This window comes from Notothenia rossii (assembly GCF_949606895.1).
Source record: "Notothenia rossii genome assembly, chromosome: 8".
NCBI lineage: Eukaryota > Metazoa > Chordata > Actinopteri > Perciformes > Nototheniidae > Notothenia > Notothenia rossii.
Genome location: NC_136906.1, coordinates 16,242,172 through 16,264,349, shown reverse-complemented (window position 1 = coordinate 16,264,349; position 22,178 = coordinate 16,242,172). Strand labels below are relative to the sequence as shown.

Below are 22,178 nucleotides of genomic sequence, written 5' to 3'. Positions count from 1 at the left end.
TGTTGTGTGCAGCAAGGTGTCTTGCTGTCTAGTGTTCTGCCATGAGCCAAGAAATATTCAAAACCCGCACATTATTTGTTACAAACCTGTGTGTTTTCAGAAGTAATATATACTGAGACACAATCTGTGCAAACACACACATTCAGTGGCACACACAAACATCGTTTGGGAACGGGCTCAAACTTGCTCCACATTCACTCAGCAGGTCTTGTATGTCTTTGATATGCCTGACCCTCTTATTGTTTTTTCTATATTTCTCTATAAGACGGGTGGTATGCAACTGATTAGATAGATAAATATACCCTGAAGGTGAAAGACGGGCAGAAAGGCGGAGAGGAAGGAAACAGACTTTTCTCTTGTCTCAACACATCGCAGCAGTGGAACTTTAATCTGCAGAGGCTTCATGCATTTAAACGGCCTGATTAGGAACAGTCTAACAGGCGCTTTCCCTGCCTGGCTGAAACAGAAATTAAGTGCTTAGCCATCATTTTGTTTGTTTTCTCAGCGCCTTTTTCAAAAGATACACTCAGAGATACGGGCTTTGATTATGTGTGTCCGCGGGGTTCTTAAAAAGTATTAAAAGTTGATAAATCAATTTAGCGAAAATTAAGGCTATTAAAAGCATTAAACGGCATTTTCCAAGGTATTAAGAAGTCCCACAGCAACGACAACATGAAACACCCTTTAATTTACTGAAACGACATGTCGGTAAACCCCCTCAAGGCGGCCCCATGCATAGCGCGCCTATGAGCGCGCCGTAAAATGCTGCTTCTTATTTTAAGTTTCGTTGCCTTGCTCCGCTCTGTGGGGGAGGGGGGGGTCCAAGGTGGGTAGATCGGCATACGCAACGCTCTGGGGGTCCAACGGCTCCGTGTGTAAGCCCTATATGATCATTTTCTGATAAAGAGGAAATAGCCCGCCTCCCTCTCCCCACGTCTCCTGCTGCTGCTGCTGGGCTGTCAGAAGAGGGGGAGGAAAAGAGAGGCAGGCACCGTTTATTAAATATTATTATACAGAGAACAGAGTCGTTATCAATTTTAAAGCTCAATAAATAACAAAGAAGACCTCTGATCGGCACTTTTCTAATTTTGTACGGAAGATTTAAACTTTAACGGACATGTTGACCGGCGGAACATTTTTTTAACGAAAACTCTGCCACACGGTTCCCTCGTTCCTTGGAAGAGGCGGAGAGGTGGGTGTTTTTCATCTGCAGGTGGACTACCTGATAGATATACAGCAGGAGAATACGCCGTCCACCGCGGAGAATAAACAGAAGGGCAACCATGCTCCGGGGTCTTCTTCGCTGCTTTTGGTGTATTTTGTGGCGGCAGCAGCGCCACTTACAGGCCTGGCATATGTACTACAGCGTTTCCAGCATTTCCAGCGGTCTAGTGTGAACGGACACATTAATGAATCGAATGCGTGTGAACGGAAGACGCGTTTGCGTTTGCGTATGCGTTTTACCGTATGCGTCCCCGTGGGGCCGGAGTCTAAGCCAAACTATATCCGGTCACAGAGATCTGCTATTTTAAAGTCAAGTCAACACATATCAATCCTAATATAGTCTATATTAAGAACGAGAAAATTCTTAAAGGTGGGGTAGGTAAGTTTCAGAAACCGGCTCGAGTGCACTAAAAAGTGAAAGTACACAGCCAAAAAGAATCCGCCCCTTCCTTCAGACTTCCTTACAGAGCACCTCCTCCGCGAGAGCAGGCTGCCGGAACGTTACATATCAGGCAAAGCTAAACACATCTAGGTTAGCAATACTACACAGCCAAAGCAACTCCGATATTGACTCTGGTTTGATTTCTCCTAGTTTCCACTTTATTTTTGTTCTTAATTTGCTCCATTACATTACATGTCAATTGTTCGACGCTTTTATCCAAAGCGACTTACATACATTCAGTACTGTGGACAATCCCCACAGGAGCAATTTGGGGTGAAGTGTCTTGCCCAGGGACACAACAACATGCTGACTGCAGTGGGGCTTGAACCTGCAACCCCCTTGTTCAAACTGCAGCACACTATCCACTGAGCCACAGCCTCCCTTACATTTTTTCTTTGCGACCAGTAGACGATGTTGAACCTAACTCTGCCATGATGAAAGTGGCCGCCTGTTGCTGGCGAGTCATTGAAGTACTGCTGCAATGCACGCCCAATGAGGGCACGGGATACATTTGTGCGTGCACGAGATGGAAGGCTGACAGAAAGGGTGGCTTCCACAGATGACATTTTTTTATGGATTTTTTGTCAAAGCACTTTAGATATTCATTGCTATCGGGATGTTAAGAGCATTCCATGGAATATAACAAAAAGTGTATCTCGAGCCGGTTTCTCAAACTTACATACCCCACCTTTAACATATATATCGTTTTTTGTAAACATATGACAAATTTGTGAGGGTGATGACATCAGAGCATCGTCCTATGTGCCAGGGCTTAGCCCCGGACAGCCCCAGCCCAATTTAACCCCTGGGTATTTGTGAGGGAGCTCCCTATATGGCATTACCCCGCTGAAGCTCACCAAAGTTTAATATATTTCATAGTTCAAAGTTTTGTCAATTGTTTTGTTTATTGGTCAAATACAGGTTTCTAATGGTTTCTGAGGAGTTTTACTGGAATGAGAGAGCACAGAGTACAGAAGCAACAAAGCAGCATACTGCATTAAACCTGACCTTCACAGAGAGGTGGAAGTTCATGTGGAGAGGAGGCTTCAGTAGTCTGTCTGCACTCTGTTTAGTTGTGCTATCTTACAATCAATATAGTAAATGTGAGGTAAAGTGTGTCGCCAATGTAACCGGTTAGAACTCAAAGTTACGATGAGGTCTTAAAATGTATGGAAAGGGTCTTAAAAAAGGTCTTAAAAGGTATTAAATTTGACCTCAGGATTCCTGCATATAAGTGTTCAAGCCCCCGTGCTGTAGCCTACTAATACGATGTGCAGAAACAGAACGAGCCTGCAGCTTTGCAATGTTTATCTGATGGTATTAATCTCTTGATTGAAACAAAAGTTTATTTTTACACCACTACATATATATATATGTATAATATAATATCTTTGCCAAAAACTACAGAACTTATGGTTTTGAGCTTGATGATTTGTTAGTTTAAACCCTGTCCTTATTGGCAAACATTTGTTCCTTATGATTGTTTTAACAAATAGTTGTGGGTGTTTATTTGGATGTGGATGATGATGATGATGAAGAAATCAGTTGTGTACACATGCAGGTGGATGCGTTTAGTGCAAGTTTATGCGTTGGGGTCATCCAGAGTTCTCAGGCCTGTCTCTTCAGCTATGCTAGCAGCTGATAGAGTATATACAGGGACGATGGCTTCTCTGCCTTTCCCATCATGCCGCTCTTCTTCCACACATACTGTTGTGTGTGAGTGAGTAAGTTAACAATGCTCAGGGACTGTGGTGTAATCTCCATAATAGCAGCTATGTTGGTATTAACTGTGTTCTCCCTCCCTTTTTCTCTTTTCTTCCTCCAAACTCTGTCTGTCTCTCCTTCAGTGACATATTTGATGCCATGTTCCCAGTCACCCACATCGCAGGGGAAACAGTCATCCAGCAAGGTATGTGGAACTGGTCCATTTACTGTACTCCAAAATTGCTTTTGTTCTTCCTTGATTTTGCTAAACCCTTCTAATAACTCGGACTAGTAGTATAATTTTAAATCTGCTGATTAACAGAAAAACAAACTAACAAACAATTAAAGTAGAACACACATATTTAAACTAAATACAAAAAATGTGCTTCACGCTTCGTCATTTGAAAGAATATCCTGCCTGATTGCGCCTCTTCTCCCTCTTCTTCGCCTTACCATGCAGATTGGCAAAGTGAATTCCAATGTCAAGAAACACCAAATGATCAGATCGTTGACTGCTCTTGTTGTTATATTGCCTTGAAAATAGGGCCCTTTTCTTGAACAATTCATGTATTACCCTGCCACTCAAGTGTATTTGTCCCATCACTCCCTTGTTCCCTCCCCTTTCCTCTCTTTGCCACACTAATACATTCCCTTAGTCTGCACCAGATGTCATGTCCCTCTTCTGCCTAACCACAGTCGTCAAAGCCTTCGCTCTAGACATCCCAGGACTTTGAAGGAACACAGAGCTGAACACAGGGCCAGACTGTATTTTTCCTGTACCCCCCACTCAAACTGCTATCAACCACAGACACAGACCTAATCACATATTTAAAACACTGAAAACACACATTCTCACAGACAACCGCAGACAATTTCCGATAATACTGTTTTCACACCTGCTCAGAAAGCACATAGGTTAGACTTGTCGAACATGCCCCGCTTACGCATTCTCTTTAGACATTAAGTGAAGGCAAACTATAGGCTTTTGAACACACACCCGCTCTGTCACTCCCACCTACTCTTAAGACAGCATCCAGGGGTAGGTCAGTCCTAATTTGGTGATAATAAGTCTAGCTAACTTTGCTGGGCCCCCAGTCCCAGACAGCCCATTGTTATATACACCATAGAGTGTGGTATACAATATATATGGCGCTGCCGCTGATGTCATTGCTGATGTCTGGACTACTGTAAAGCTTTAAAAAAGAAGCTCCCCTGCTATTCGCCTATCACACAGTATTTAGAAACAGCTACGAGTTGCCGACTCTGTGGCTCAAGTGGTATTTAAACAGAGCGAAAATGTACATTCAAAATGGAGTATGGAGGTATTTTCATTGACATTTATTGTCTATCAAGTACATTTAATCTGATGTTTCTGAAACATAGTATATCCAGTTTTGCAGTTGTAAGCAATTGGTCCATTGATGATATTTGTTAATAGTAAGATTTGATGTATATATCAATATTTGAGTTATCAGATTACAAAATAAGAGTTTTGAAACATGGAAGTTTCTAGCTTTATGGTGCACCATGCAGCACTGTGGCTACAATACACACCTTACAGGCCACGGATGTAACGCATGTATTCCTTTTGACCAAACTCAAAGAACCTTAACTGTTAACGGCAATTAGCTTGTGTTGACACGGTTCAACACTAAGTACACATTCCTGTGTGTGTGTGTGTGTGTGTGTGTGTGTGTGTGTGTGTGTGTGTGTGTGTGTGTGTGTGTGTGTGTGTGTGTGTGTGTGTGTGTGTGTGTGTGTGTGTGTGTGTGTGTGTGTGTGTGTGTGTGTGTGTGTGTGTGTGTGTGTGTGTGTGTGTGTGTGTGTGTGTGTGTGTGTGTGTGTGTGTGTGTGTGTGTGTGTGTGTGTGTGTGTGTGTGTGTGTGTGTGTGTGTGTGTGTGTGTGTACATTCTGATCAAATATTTGCCTGCACTCTCAGGCACAGGGGGATTGGAAGGTGCAAAACAAAGACTTGAGCACCAAAGTGATAAAAGACAGGAAGAGTAGAAGAAAAGAAAGACAGAGCGAGAAGGAATTGAAAGAGAGATAGATCAGATGAAAGAGAGAGGAAGATAAAAGAGGGCCAGGTTGCAGCAGGGTGTGTGTGTGTGTGTGTGTGTGTGTGTGTGTGTGTGTGTGTGTAGACCATCAGACAGACAAGGAGCGTTTTGTGTGACATGTAGAGCTTTATGATTAACGAGCACTCTCTAGCCAGTATTAATTAGCCGTGTGAACTATTGTGAACTTTACACACGGGGCGCTCTCAGCTTTTCAGCTCTTCAGGTGAAAATACACAAAAGATAACAAATGCACACAGTCATACACACCTTCACAAAATGCATACACGCGCATACTTGTGTCATGTATACTCATGCATCATCACCCTCTTGTACCTCTGAATGGGGTTTGCATGTGTGTCTTATTGTAGGAGGAAGCTGCTGGGAGAGCTTCACATTGCTTTCGTATGTCCTTCTTCATCATTTCCTGAGCCCCATGTAACAGATACCATAATTAAAGGAACACTTCACCATTTTTCAGCCTTATCTCCAGACTAGATGCTTTTAGTGGACAAGATCCCATGGCTCACTTCAAGGGTTTGGGGTTCGCTTTGAGAGCACAGCATGCCACTGTCAATGACACAACAGGGAGCCAGTCAGACAACCAGACAACATTTTGAGTTGTCAGCCATGCACATTTGATAGCTACTCAAAAATTAGTAGCAAAAGACCAAGCTCTTGGAAAATGGAGGAAACACAGCAAACAATGGACACACCTGCTAGTGGAAAGGCTCTAAAAACATCAAGTTTTAGGTTTTAATGAATCTTTAAAAAATCCTCTTCTGTTTTGAAAAGGAAACATCTCAAAAGGATTATAACAATATAATTATTTTATTCATATTCTATGTACATTAGCAATGTCTCAAACCAGCTGACGTCTGTTGCATATATAACTCTGAATCATTCTCTTGAATTCGTGCTCAGGTGGTTTTGCCCTGCATGCTCAAGCACTTCTGTTTCAGAGTTTCAACTATTAAGCTACTCAAGCAGCGGTTGTAAGCGCTGCTGTTTGCTGGCGAGAGCCCTTTTTCACCGAAATATTGGCAGGCCCGGTGAAATATGCATTCTGGAGGAGAAAGCTGCATCTTTGACGCTGGGTCTGCCCTGATGCTTTCAGGGGTAATGAATAACCACCAAAAGAAAAATAATAGCAAGACCATAAATCCAGAACTCTTATTAAGGAGAAGGGATGTTGACACAAAGGATGATGAGAGTATGGGAAAATGTACGTATGTGTGGGTTTATGTAGAAGTTTCAGGATTATTTTTGTTCTTAAATTCACATAAACTGGTATTCCAAGTGTTTAACAAATTATTTTAATCTTTGTAAGCCCAAGAGGTTTAAAAAAAAAAACCTTAAAGAAAGTCTTAAAGATCTTAAGCAGCAGGTGGAAGTAATAGGAAGTGCAGCTTTCCTGCTGGCTTCAGGTCATTTGCATGCTTTTCCCCGGCTCTCTCATAAACTCTTGTGTTTCTCCTTGTCTCTCCCTTCCAGGCGATGAAGGAGACAACTTCTATGTGATTGACCAAGGTGAAGTGGACGTAAGTGGCCAATGTGGAGACAAACACACATAAAACAAACACTTATTTCTCTTAGGAATATTTTATATTAGCTTAAAAGTCCATCATTACAAATTGATATTCCAGTATGCATCGTGCCAATATGAGCTTTTATTCACCTGTGGAAGGTGTAACCTGAGAAGGATTTTGACTCTGGGGATACCAAGCCTTCTCCCCACATGTTGAGACAATGTTTCCTTCTAACAACGGGCAAGCTGTATTGGATTGCCCTCATGTTTTGTTCTCTTGAAAGTGTGGTTCCACTCCGATGGCAATCTGAACATGGCGCTAGAGAGTCCAGCGCACTGAGAAGTCAGCCAAACTGAGGACGCCTTTTGTCTTAGCGAGCCTGACGCAGAGCGATAGAGTTAAGTGGAGAGATTAAACAGGAGCTGATGGAAAGTTAAACAGGAAGTGACCTTATCAGCTTACAGCGGTGAGCACAGACAAGGTGGGTAAGAGGAGAGAAGCACGTTGGCAAACTGAGGGTGCTGATACAGTCGTCCCACCTGAGAGACAGAGAGAAGGACGTTTACAGATACTGAGATAGTGCCGCGATTATAAGACTTCATAACATCTAACTCTTACCAAACAGTTTTGCATTGACCTCCATTGTTTTGAGATTATGTTTTGTGATTAGAAAAAATGAATGCTTGTTATGTTAAGATTCAAATAAAACACTAATGGGTTATAATGGTTTGTCTGTGTGCATATCCATTGCTATATTTAGGCAAGACACAAATAGGAGATTTAGTAAAGGAAAATGCTGATCATTTCCACACTCTGGATGATATCTCCTCAGCTCCATTAGACTGAACACGTTTTTATTGAAATGACCTTTTATTTAGGCCTGATGAAGTGTTGTCTGTTTAGTCTGAAGTTTTTTCCTCCAAATTGTTATCGCGATATTCTCCTCTTTTTCCTCCATGAATGTTTTTCTTTCTTTCTTAGTTATCAGTGAGTGTGTGATAATCTTACTCCCACGGAGACCTTTTTTCTTGGAAACATTGTTTTTGTTTTCACCACTAATCTCACAGTCTGTGGCTTGTCTTTTTCCAACCAGGCAGTGTGCTGCAACCGCCTGGTCTAGTTGGGTGTAACAGTTTTTACTTTTACCATAAGTTTGTCCTTTCTACTTAGACTGTACGGTTGGAAAATTCTGTAGCTAGCTGTAGCGACATATTGGCTGACATTGAATATTAATGCTTTTTTACATAATACTGTCTTTTATATTATTCATGATCAAATCACAGTTATTCTGGAGCTCAGTCAAGCAGCTGCAGAATTGCTTGGCGTCTTCATCGTGTGGCCAGCTGGGACTTCAACCTCTTTCTGTTGCCAACACTACATTTTAAGCAACTCCTCCCACAGACAGGGTCCTATTATTCTGCCCCCAAGTTGAGGAAGACCCCTATTCTTAAACTCGCCCCAGTTTTATTCTGTGTGTCTGTCCCCTCTCCCGACATGCCACCCCTCTCTCGCTGCAGTCAGCTGCTGCCTCCCAGCCACAGCTCAGGCACTAAACTACTTCAAGCTCAGTGCCGAGGTTATTAAAGTGTCGAGATGTCTCTCATTAGACAGGGGTGTAAATCTGCTAGCATCCAATAAACTGCCTGAAAGCTCACAACCACTGCCACTGCGTTAAACACCCCTCCATGTCTGCACACAAATATATTCACTTACAGACATTGGCCTGTATTTATACGGGTGCACCACAAAGGAAATTAAAGCTTTCATTCCAAAATGTGAGATGATCTTGTTGGAAAAAAATGCTATTTGTAATAAACTGTAATTAACTGAGTATCTGTTGACATTTCAGGTTCCCCTATTATTATATGTAAGTAGTATACAAACAGTGAATAACCCACTTAATCATTTATGACTTACACTTATTGTATTTTGAGGCGATAAAATTGTCGAGATAATTAATAGCAGTACAATTGTTTATATAAATGTAATTATATAAAATAATAAAAATTATAGACACACTTTAAAACATCCTTATATCTGCCTAGAACTACATTTTAATGTCATCAACTATGTATAAATGTTTATGTAGTGCTACTTAATGCTTAATAAGATAGTTTAAGTGTTACAAATTATCTCTAAATCACAGATGATTATATTTGACATTTTGCAAGCACAGGTCTTAAGAAAATGTACTAAAGTGCCTTCACATTTATATAAGCAGTTATGCTCTTATTGTCATTCAATCAATCAATCAATGTTTATTTATACAGCCCAATATCACAAATGTTACATTTGTCTCAGTGGACTTCACAGTTTGTACAGAATATCAGTATGACAATACGACACCCTCTGTCCTTAGACCCTCACATCGTACAAGGAAAAACTTCCAGAGAAACCCCACAGTTTAAAGGGGAACATGGGAGAAACCTCAGGGAGAGCAACAGAGGAGGGATCCCTCTCCCAGGACGGACAGACGTGTAGTAGATGCCGTGTGTAAATCGAAGAGATAATACATTTTACAGCGTAGGTAGACCAAATGTTTGGAAAGACCAAATGTTAGGAAATGCATATGTCTATAATAAGAAGATGAATCCACGAGGATGTCAACAATCCTGTGGGAGCAATCAGGGAAGTAGTATGATGAGAGTCAGACAGGACCGCAGAGACAGGTTCAGCCACGACTCGAAGTCCAGGACTCAGATCCAGAACTCAGGATAGAGGATCCAGGACACACGACCACAGCAACAGGATTAGCCTCGACTCAGGATCCCGGCGTAGATATAGACACAAAAAAGAGATTTGGGGGAAACTGGGTTGATCGGGATATGAGAGTACACAGGTACAGACAGACAGAAGGAAGAAGTAAGATCCCCCCCCTAACAGTCCAACTCTATAGCAGCTAGACTAACGTGTACATGCACTCCCTTAGGATAGGTTGAGGGAAAAGGGTAGCAAGTAAGAAGTAAGAAACGGAGGTGGAGAGGCACACACAGGGAGAAAGGTCCCCACTGGAACCTTAATTGGAATTGGTTAGAGGTAAGGAGTAGGTCTGTGAACACGTTCCACACTCCCCGGCCGGGCTAGGCCTTCTCTGCAACCTGTTACCCTCTAATAGAACCTCGAGAGGTCAAAGAGGGGAAAGGTTTTGGATAAAGTTTTAAATATAAGATCTACGTTTTTAGGATTTAAGTGAAAGAGTAAGAACTAAAATGTATAGGTGAAGAGGCACAACGTATCTACGTCAATGCACTCTTATTAGATTATTTTATTTTATCATTATAAGCTTTATCAAAAAGGAAGTTCTTAAGCGTACTCTTAAAAACAGATAGGGTGTCTGCCGCCCAAACACAAACTGGGAGCTGATTCCACAAATGTGGAGCTTGATAAGAAAAGGCTCTGGCTCCCATTGTACTTTATTATACAATACTTTACTTATTAGGGCCTTCAGTCGATTTCAATATGAATCATGATGAATTGCATGATTTACCAAAGGTACAGAATATATGCTTGCTTTATGCAAATATATATGCATTTGTTGTTGGAAATCACAAACAACACAAAACAATGACAAATATTCTCCAGATTGATATCACGATACCAGAAAGTAAGGAGTCCAATTTTATTTAAAATTCCACAATTAACTAATACCCAATACGATAGCTATTCATTTATTGTATTTTATTTATATATTTACTTTGCTTTAAACAAAATCCAAGTATTATTACTTTTGATTATGTATTTTTAATTGTTATTGCTATTAAAGTAAATGTGGCATTTTGAAATCAAATTAAACATCTGCTGCCAAAAAGACAACAAATGGAGACCCTCACTCACACATTGAAACAGGGGATGCACAGAGCTGCCTAACTACGAACAGAAATGCACCACTGACTGCTAATCCGCCTTCCAGGACTTTTGATTTGTTGCTACCTAATTACCAGCAGGCGCACACAGCTTACTGAAGATATTTCCATGTTGAAAATCCAGTGACAGCTGTGCAACAGCATACACGGTTTAGGACTTGAATTGTTTTATGATGAACTCCATTTTACCTCATGCACAGTGCTGACTTGATACACTACAAGTGTTTCCAATTTAAGTCTGAACATACTATCAGTTTTTACTCAAGTGTTACTAGTGCATACTTGATCCAGTTAGGACTTCTTGCTGATTGTTTAAGCATTTGATACAGCTCTACCTGACCAGGAAATACATGAAAGTGTCTGTGGAACCTTGGAGAATCAGTTGTACAACAATGAAGACCAAACAAACAGATCAAGACTTTTTAAGGAGTGTAACAGGAAACTGTGGAATGACAACATATTACCTGTACTGTACGCTATGATGTAACACTTATATGATTGTTCTTCTAAGCCTGACGTAACCGTAGCCAGAGCTCTGCATCCCTTTGAAGCACACCACAGGTTATAGTAAAAAGATAAGTCCCTTGTGGTCTTCTCTGAGCCTTTGAATAATGGCTTGCAACAGTTTTGGCAATTCACAGCTACCGAAGGGACAAACCCTCCCTCGCTCTCTCCTTTCTCTCTGTGTTTTTAAGTCAACAAGATGGTGGATAGTGTGTCGACAGGTGAAACCGTAACGGCCCTAGAGACAGCCTGAGCGAGGCTCAATGAGGTTGCATTGTCTGTAGTGCTATAGTGGCTGGCCTAGATGGAGACGTGCATGTTTGTGCATGTAGATGGACAACCCTCTGAATGCCATACTGAGTAGACCCACAAGGTCCACCACTGCTTTCTGTCCTCCATCACTTCTAAATCAAAGGGTAGGTTGTAAAAAGACAGGTAAAAGGAAATAAAGGGATGAACGGAGAGATGGGAAGGATAGAGGGCCATTTTAGAGTGTCTCATTTGAGGGCTTAGTGGGGATCAAATGCTCAGGGACAGGCCCAGTGAGCATGTCAAACAGCCCGGATACTAAGGAGAGGTAGAGGGGAAGGTTGGAAATCTATCGCAAGATGGTTTAAATGTTCACAGTCTACAAAGCAATGATTGCCATCATTCAGGCATAAAATAAATGACTCTCTCCCCATCATTCTGTTTCTTGTTCCGTCTGCAGGTGTACGTGAACGGGGAGTGGGTGACCAGTATTGGAGAAGGAGGTAGTTTTGGAGAGCTGGCCCTGATCTATGGGACTCCAAGAGCTGCTACCGTGAAGGCCAAGACGGATCTGAAACTGTGGGGCATCGACCGAGACAGCTACCGGCGCATCCTCATGGTACGAACATCTACACACTCTGAGAAAACACTTTGAGTAACTTTAGCGTCACTTGTTCGACCCTACGCTTTCTTCCAAATATCTACAGGTTGGTCTTTTATATATCAAAGTATATATTATTCAAATAGTTCGGCAGACTTTACACTCTTATCATTTGTGGTCCTTTACATGCAATATATTCTCCCACTCAACCACTTAAGACTCCTTAAAACACTCAAAAGTGTTGATTTATTATTCAAATGCTAAATATACGTAATCAAAAACAAAATCACCTTCACCTCCAGGTCTGTTCTACCTTTTTTAATGTCTCTCTGGATATGTTGGGAGACGAAGAAAGGGGAAAAGAGAGAGGCTATGTGAAGGAGAGTCAACCCGAATGCCTCGACACACACTTCCAGCTCCAGGAGCTTATCTAGCAGGAATGTCTAAATGTTTAAACTGGAAACACACACACACACACACACACACACACACACACACACACACACACACACACACACACACACACACACACACACACACACACACACACACACACACACACACACACACACACACACACACACACACACACACACACACACACACACACACACACACACACACACACACACACACACACACACACACTTTTTCGTTACTGTTAGAATAAGTAATTACGGTACTGTCTCCATGCCCAACTAAATACTTCCTTAAAATGTTTCCAACACCTCACTCCTAATAAATTAGATTTGCTCCAATTAAGCTTCCAAACATCCTGTGCATCTGAGCGTTGAAGTGTGAAGCAGCAGTGACCATCCGGCTTTGTGCCATGCAGTTTGAGCCCACAGAGATGGAAGACAGTCTGTGTTTGGACCTTTCAGCTCAATGTAAAGTTGGCACTGGCCTGCCCAGCACTCATGTCACCTCTTAAGCACATAGTTTAACCGAGGGCACAGTCTGCCCTGGTAACCTTTCTTTGAGAGGATTCTCCCTCCCTCGCTCTCTTTCTCTCCGGCTGTCATTCCTTCTTTCCTTCCAGCAGCAGCAGGAGGAAAGACGGGGTGAAGCAGAATTCAATTATGTGAACCTGTAGTTAATTATTGCTGTCAACGGTTTGTAAAGCTGTTTTTATAAAGCGAGGTATTCTGGCAATGTCTCAGGCCAACACAATGAGCATTCTCTGTGTGTCTAAGTATGTGTGTGTGTTTCCCAGTGAAATTATGCTGAGTGCTTGTGTCTGCAGCTAGTTAGTCAGGAGCTCTGGAAGGTGAGCTGCAGCTACCATCAGATTCATTAACTGCACATCTGCTTCTCTCTTGTCCTGCTCCGCTGCTGGATCGTAATTAATAACTTGACAGGGAAGATTTACGTGTTTGTATTTATAGTGAACTACACAAGTTGACATATTCTGATTAATTGTACCATCTTGAGCAACTACGTCCCTCAAAGGTTATCAACGTTCGCTGTTTGCATTAAAGTTTTGCAACCACCAAACCTTTTGCCAGTTGCAACTCTTGCTATTTTTTAATGCTTGTCAATGATGCTACATTTCGATTTTTGTCGATCCAATTGGAGTTCACAAACCATGATGCAAATGATCTTGGGTGCAGTCCATTGTAATATAAAGCTCCCAAATGTTTTGGGATGTTTCTCAAATAGAGCTGAATATATTTGTATTTGAATCAATAGGTCCTTGCCTCTGTCCCATTCTCGTGAAAGCAATTTCATAACATATGGCACCAATGTCCTCTTGGACTTAAAGGTGAATTGATTAACTGTCAAATATCTAATAAGATGTAATGACATTTTAGACAGAAATCAAACTAAATTGGAATTTGACTGGTTGGTGGATGCATACAACTGTGAGGCAGTTCTATTTAACATTTAAAATATATCTCATTAAAGGTGGGGTAGGTAATTTTGGAGAAACCAGCTCGAGTGTGCTAGAATTTGAAAATACACAGCTGGAACAAATCTGCCACTTCCTTATAGAGCCCCTCCTCCAACACACACAAACACGCACATGACCAATGAGGGCATGAGATAGGTTTGTGCACAGATGGAAAGCTGACAGGCAGGTAGGCCATCCAGTTACTTTAGCCGGGCCGGCTAAAATGATTGGTCGTGCTTTTTACAGCGCTACGGCTTTCACAGATGACATTTTTTAATGGATTTTTTGTCAAAGCACTTAAGATATTCATTGCTATCGGGATGTTAAGAGTATTCCATGGAATATAACAAAAAGTGAAATACATATTACTAATACATATTTGTATTCCAGACCTATTTTAGTGCATGTACATGTTCATCTGTAGATTATTTTACCCTGGACCTTTTACCATCACCCAATGAAAAAAATATACACACCGATGTCAGCATTATCAGAACTGGTCTTGAAGCTGCTTCCACGAGAGAACATGTCAGTTATCTTGTAACACAAAACCCCCAACATCCTCCTCTCCTCCTTACCCAGGAGTGCATTTAGTCAAATATGCAATACCATTCCATGGGATTAACACACTCTCTCCATTGTGTTGATGCCAGTCATACAATACCCGCCTCTTTGTGTCATCTTTGTTCTTAAACAGGCACAGCTACAGACAAAGCTTTACAAACTGACAGACCACCGTCAACAAACAGAAAACAGACCGAAAGGAGAAATGATACCAAGAAATGCGGAGAGATGTGGGGGGTGTATGGGATTTTATATTGGACATAGATGAAGGTAATGGTGATGAGGCGTAAGGTATGGTGGGTTTAAACTGGCTTCGCTCCACACCTCAAGCCTTTGATCATTCCACCTCAAAGACAGGCAGCAGACACAGAGGCTGGTTCATCTTTAACCACAGGAGGAGCATTATGGCCAGCAGAAGTAAGGGAGTTTTGTATGTGAGGCATGTGCTCAGGCCCTCCCAAGAAGAAAGAAAGGAGAAGGACAGTTTAAAAGACAAAAAAGATGCACACCAACAAAATAAGTTATGACATCAGAATCAGAATTTCTGAAAAGTATAATTTTCATTCCTTCCACCCTCATGTTGGCCCACCCAGCCCTTCCTACACCAGTAGCATAAATCAGACCTGCTGTGTAATGTAATGTAATGTTATGTATGCATGGTAAGCCTTTAAGCTCAGCAAGCCTGTCTGAGGAGCTCTATGGGGAGGCTATGAAACCAAGAGACCAACTCAACATTTTTTTGGAAGGTGCATGTGAGTGTGTGTTTGTGGGTGTGTGTGAGATTGTGTTAGAGGCACAGTATACATGTGTGAGTGTTTGTATTTGCTTGCTTAATGAGCATGTAGTGTCTTCTCTGCAAATACAGCGAAGCGAAAATGACAGAACCTAAAACAAACTCCACGCTTTGCACACACACACACACACACACACACACACACACACACACACACACACACACACACACACACACACACACACACACACACACACACACACACACACACACACACACACACACACACACACTCATAATCATTTATCCAGGAGGGAGGCGATGCAGGCTAGAATTCCTTTAATCAAGTTGTTTACGGCTTTGAGCTTGACATTGGCTCACTTGGGAATATTTTCTCCCCTTTTAAGACAAAATGTGAAATTATATGAAATTAGAGGCAGCAGCGGGAATCAGGCACTTATGCACTAAAGACACCCCAAGCCTCAATATATCATTTCCATATGCAGAAGCAGACACAGGGCGGACTAGATCGTCTCTCCTCCCTCTCTCTGTTCCTCTGTATGCCCCCGATCTCTCCGGATGGTTCTGTGCATCTAAGGTGGGGGAAAAAAGGAGAAATGCATTTGGGGAAGGGGTCCTCTGGGTCTAGACTTGTCAGGAAGCACCTGATGCTCACGGCAGAGGCAGAGAGGGGAAAGTCCCCATGCCTGGTGGGTGGGGTGGGCCACACACACGGCACACACATGCAATGAACATTACCACACAAGTCATACACACCTCTGTGTGACCCCATGAACTGCATTCAAAATATCATTTACAACATATTCAAGTGTTTATGTCAAAATGAGCTTTCAAGACAAATTGGTTAGTTGCCTTACAAAATAAATGTTACAGTAGAATAACATATTTTAGTGATAAATGTATTAAAGAGAGAAATATTACCATATATTAACAGAATGAAAGTGTAACAAAGGTAAAAAACAATGTTTTAGTTCCAAAAAAACTGTTTGTGAACTATTTGATTTGTTCACCAAACATGTACAGTTTCAAAACTTAGTAGTTTCTTAGCAGCATTTCCCAACTAATAGTTATTTGTATTTTAACAAATTAGAACTATTGAAAAGCAGTTTCAGGGAAAATCTTAAATGTATTATGATCACAATAGTTTGCAGAGTAACAACATATGTCATTTGTATGCTCTTTTTGTCGTGCTCCCAGAATTTCAGAGTGTGTGATGGTGGATGTCTCTCCTGTTGTTGTCTTACAGGGAAGCACACTGAGGAAGAGAAAGATGTACGAAGAGTTCCTCAGCAAGGTCTCCATCCTTGGTAAGTCTAGCAAAAACTGTAAAAACTTGATAATTAGGTCAGCTTCTGTTTATTTCTGCATTAATTGAGTGTAGTGCAGGGGATGTTTGCCCCTTCATGCCATGGTTTGTATTCATTTTAAACACCGGGTCAGAGGGTCCAGAGTGCAGGCAGTTAAATCTGCCGTCTGCAACATATACTGTAGATTAGCCCGCATAAACACAGGCGCACGTTGTCACACAAGGCCCATGGCTGAGTAAGGTCTGTATACAGTCCTAATCTTCTTGCACTGTTTATAATAAAGCCAGTCACATTCTGCATTGTCGCTGTGTTGACAATTAAAAAATTGCGAATTAAGATAAGCCTCGCTTTTACCACTGGAATTTACACTGAACAAAAATATAAACGCAACACTTTTGTTTTTGCTTCCATTTTTCATGAGATGAACTCACAGATCTAAAACATTTTCTACATACACAAAATAACCATTTCTCTCAAATATTGTTCACAAATCTGAAAAAATCTGTGATAGTGAGCACTTCTCCTTTGCCGAGATAATCCATCCCACCTCACAGGTGTGGCATATCAAGATGCTGATTAGACAGCATGATTATTGCACAGGTGTGCCTTAGGCTGGCCACAATAAAAGGCCACTCTGAAACATGCATTTTTGCTTTATTGGGGGGGTCTGTGGGGGTCCGAAAACCAGTCAGTATCTGGTGTGAGGATTAGGGTTAGGGTTAGGGTTAGGGTAATGTTGTGAATCGAGTGGCCTGTGTTCATCGTCCATAACATACGCCTGCCCATACCATAACCCCACCACCATGGGCCACTCGATTCACAACATTACCCTAACCCTAACCCTAACCCTCACACCAGATACTGACTGGTTTTCGGACCCCCCCAGACCCCCCCAATAAAGCAAAACTGCACGTTCCAGAGTGGCCAGCCTAAGGCACACCTGTGCAATAATCATGCTGTCTAATCAGCATCTTGATATGCCACACCTGTGAGGTGTGATGGATTATCTCGGCAAAGGAGAAGTGCTCACTATCACAGATTTTTTCTGATTTTTGAACAATATTTGAGAGAAATGGTTATTTTGCGTATGTAGAAAATGTTTTGGATCTTTGAGTTCATCTCATGAAAAATGGGAGCAAAAACAAAAGTGTTGCGTTTATATTTTTGTTCAGTGGTAGATAACACCAGCCGACTCAGGCCGCAATGGAGAATGAGATTTATTCAGACTTTCAAACGAGTTGCCATTGGAACTGACATCCCATCCCATTCCACTTGATCGTGTGTGTGTGGTGTGTAGAGTAAGGCCGTGCCCCCTGTACAGAGTTATTAGCTGGCTGAGTAAACACATACACTCAATTCAGGTCTTATGAGAACATCTCTGCGAGATCCCCTCTCTTTTCATTCACCTCCTTTCTTCTGAGTCTCTCTTTTTGACAGCCTTGTCAAGGCCGGTATTCAAATGCCCGCCTCCCTTCTTCGAAGTGCTTTTCCTCTCTTCATTCCTTTTTCTGTCGCCCCGCTTCTCCACTCCACCTCTTTGAATTGGAGGAGGGGAAGGAGGCGGGAGTGTTTTTGTTTGTCTTTGATTTTTAAGATAGCCACGAAATTGGGTACAAGCCCTTGATGTCGAGGAGTGATGTGGGGGTGGGGGGGGGGGTGAAACAACATGTTCTTTGTCACACATCCCAATGGGCAATTCCCTGTGTGCGTACTATGTTCGTTGGGAGCAAGGGGATCCAAGGGGATCCAAGTGGGTGCAGGCTCTGTGAAGCGTGAAATGTAGGTTCTTAAGTCAGCACATTTGTGTATAAAGTTACATCCCGAGTTGTTAGGGATCACTTCTATAGGACCTGATGCCTTTAGCTTGCAGCCAGACAGAGGACATCCATCTGGGGCCGGCAGACACCACGGCCCCATCAGAGGGGACACTGGACACCTCCAACTGATCAGACTTCACCTTAGTTAATCCTAAGAACATACACATTTACACCCACACACAAACAGACAGACACTGGGATCAGTAACTGAGCTCATCGGGAGACAACAGTCTCAGTCAAAGAGATTCTTCTGAAGTTTTACGCCCCGAACTCATGTCTTAGTCAAATCAAACACTGAATCATGCTTTTATGTAGACAAAACTAAAGGGAGGAGTGTTTTCACTGCAGATGCACAGATAGTGTAGACTTTTAAGATCAGTAAAGAATGATCTACCAAATTGTGAAAGTAGGATAGGCTTATTTGATTCATCTTTGTGGAGGTATTCGGTTATTTGTGGGTCCTCTTTCTATAAATATCAATATGTTAAAGAGTTGCTCAAAACTTCTCTGGTTGGAAATATTTTTCCCAGTGAATACAGTATGTGTGACCGTCTGTGTTTTTGGTTTCTGTGTGAATACCAACGGCTTCTAGAAATATCCCGGGCTTAACCACGTCACTGTATGTGGTTGGACAGTCGGAAAGACAGCTGTCGCCACTGGCTCTGAGGATCAACAAAACTGAAAAAGTCATGTCCTATCACGGGTTTCGGCAGGACTCATTCACAAAATGGTCAATTCACTTTTTGTGCATTCAAGGGAATTCTAAATTTACAAGAGCCTTGGGGTAAAAAAATATAATTTTGAAGGTTTCGCTAATCTAAATAGTAATAATCTGATGTATTGTATGACATTTAAATTCATGTAATATTTCTTTATAGTACACTCTCTCTGGTGTGTAACTGAATGGTATTTTACAATCACAGAGGGGATATATTCAGTTGAAATCCAGTAGCATTAGATCACCCATCTTACCCTAGATGTATCACAGCCACTGATGACATATTCACTATAATAAACCTCAAGCAGATGGGTTAATCTACGCCGGTTAACCCTTAGCATGCGTCTCTTTCAAGGAAGCTGGACTGGTTCGGGGATTAAACTTTAGATATTTCTGTGATTTGATGGTCACACACAGGAAAGCTCTGTGGCACCACACCCCAGAATCAGTGGAGCTTAGGCCTCACAGCTTTAGGAGTTAGTGTCATTTTGTTTTGGCTCCATGAGATGAGGGAGGAGGCAGGGGCATCTGAGATGTAATGGTCCCTGATGAATGACTGGATTAGCACGGGGTAGGAATTACTGTTCCCACCGGCTTACTGGACTTCCAGCAATGGCCATCCTCTTAGATCATGGAGAACACACACACACGCACACGCACACACACACACACACACACACACACACACACACACACACACACACACACACACGCACACGCACACGCACACGCGCACGCGCACACGCGCACACGCGCACATTTTAATCATGTACATTTGTTTATTAACTGTTGCAACCATTTTGGTGAATAACACATTATCCTTATTGATACGACAGAGTCTTTGGACAAGTGGGAACGTCTGACTGTGGCCGACGCTCTGGAGCCCGTTCAGTTTGAAGATGGAGAGAAGATAGTGGTGCAAGGAGATCCTGGTGACGACTTCTTCATTATAACAGAGGTAAGGTGTGTGTGTGTGTGTGTGTGTGTGTGTGTGTGTGTGTGTGTGTGTGTGTGTGTGTGTGTGTGTGTGTGTGTGTGTGTGTGTGTGTGTGTGTGTGTGTGTGTGTGTGTGTGTGTGTGTGTGTGTGTGTGTGTGTGTGTGTGTGTGTGTGTGTGTGTGTGTGTGTGTGTGTGTGTGTGTGTGTGTGTGTGTGTGTGTGTGTGTGTGTGTGTGTGTGTGGTCATCATGCAGAGACGTTGGTGGGCTCTCTGAACTGATTTCAGTTTATTGCCACCAGTGGACAGACTACCTGGTGTTGTTCCCCTTCCCCTTTCTGTGTGAATAGCACCCCCTCCCCACACTGCAGGCTTTGTATAGCTGGGGCCCCTGGTGCAGCTCCATGAAGGGCCCCCCTGCCTGTCATCCTCACACACTTTTGATTAACTCCATACTTACACGGCTTTCACCAGGATCAAGTCAAGAGGGCCCTTTCTATAGGGGCCGGGCACCCAATCTGCGGTCGTTTGGCCCCCTCGCTCATTATTCTAACGGGACAGTGATTCTCTCTGTCAGTTGCTCTATCTATATAATGTCCAACAATATTTAGTGTGAGCTGTGGATTGGTTACAGGCAATGCATGGGAGCTTTCGTCTTTATCCCTCTTTTAGGCTGCTCTGTTTTCACCTGTTTCCTCGCAGAACCACATTTCTCCTCTTCAACAATTTGTTCACTCTCCAAGTTATAACTCACTTGAAATATATATTTTGCAGTCTGTTAGTATTTGGACGGTCATGTTTTCTGTAGTTTTTGGGCTCTCATTCAATGCATTGCATTTGAAATTCAAATTATAATAATGTTGAAGTTCAACATAAACCCAGGAAAATCCAACTTAGCATGTGTTTTGCTTGATGAAAACCAGACAGTAATAAGTATTCAAAGGTAAATGTCCTTTGAAATAAGCATAAACTGAAGACTGAAGCTGTGCAGCCCTCAAAGAGCATATAGGGATCATGTGTTGGCAGGAAGATTGCCAAAAATAAAGATCAAAATGTCATAACATCCTACGTTATACTTCAGATGTGAGGGCGGTTTTGACAAATTCTACATATGATGAATAGCATTCAAAGTGGCCGGTTTAATTTATGGGAAATTGCTAGTTAGTAATACAGTAGTACAAGACAAAAATAGTCATACATCCGATGACATGACTCAGTAGAATCAGTTGATTAGAAACATCTGGCAGCAGTTTTGCTTACATTAGCCAACATAAGCTACTGTACTGGTTCCGGGTCAATTAAGTCGGGTTAAGTACGGTTAGAATGTCTAAATGATATTAATTCAACTTGTGTGTATATTAGAAGAAGAGGGTTTTTCATTCTTAATGACTTTATAAACAGCACTGTAAATATCTTGTGTTTACTTCACATTATATGACCACTCCAATTGGAGCTAAATACATCTTCTAGAACCCAGTTTAACTGTACAGAAAATGAACCCAATATAAGTATGGCAGTTATTGTAAAAATGCATGAACCATCAGTGTAAGGGGTTATGTGAATGTGTGTGCAAAGAGACACACCCAATGCTAACCAACCCAGCTGTATTTTAATGTTAACCTTAACCTTTCTAACAACTTATTAAAAAAGTTAGGTGTGGAAATTGACAGAATTGTGTCTGCAGAGGTCTTTATGAGTCTAATCGTGAACTCTGGATTGATTCTATTCAGGAATTGGGCTCTGTGTTTTCCTGATTGTCAGTAAACTCTTCTTGTCTACGACAGTAGTTAATCGATCGTGGACGGCGTCGTTCTGATGGGCGAACATACAAATAGAAATGCATAATGCTCAAATGGGTTGCTTATACACTTTCATTTTACCAATTATACATAATATACCTGTGAATCCCTCCTAAATCTGTGTGGAAAACATCGCTCATCAAACTGAGACTTCTAATTCCCAGAGAGGAAAGAGGAACTATATGCAGGGGAACTTGGGGATTAAAGGATGGAGGGAC

At 41.9% G+C, this 22,178-nt stretch overlaps 1 protein-coding gene across 4 annotated transcripts in view; it reads left to right on the top strand.

Annotated features, from left to right (window-relative positions):
• prkar1b (protein kinase, cAMP-dependent, regulatory, type I, beta) overlaps nt 1-22,178 on the top strand; it is a 65,023-nt gene that overhangs the window by 36,112 nt on the left and 6,733 nt on the right. For all 4 annotated transcript variants that reach the window (XM_079642919.1, XM_079642921.1, XM_079642918.1 and 1 more), the window contains 5 exons: nt 3,514-3,575; nt 6,923-6,969; nt 12,034-12,192; nt 16,630-16,690; nt 20,062-20,183. In XM_079642919.1, coding sequence (XP_079499045.1) covers nt 3,514-3,575; nt 6,923-6,969; nt 12,034-12,192; nt 16,630-16,690; nt 20,062-20,183 — 451 coding nt within the window. The remainder of the gene's footprint in view (nt 1-3,513; nt 3,576-6,922; nt 6,970-12,033; nt 12,193-16,629; nt 16,691-20,061; nt 20,184-22,178) is intronic.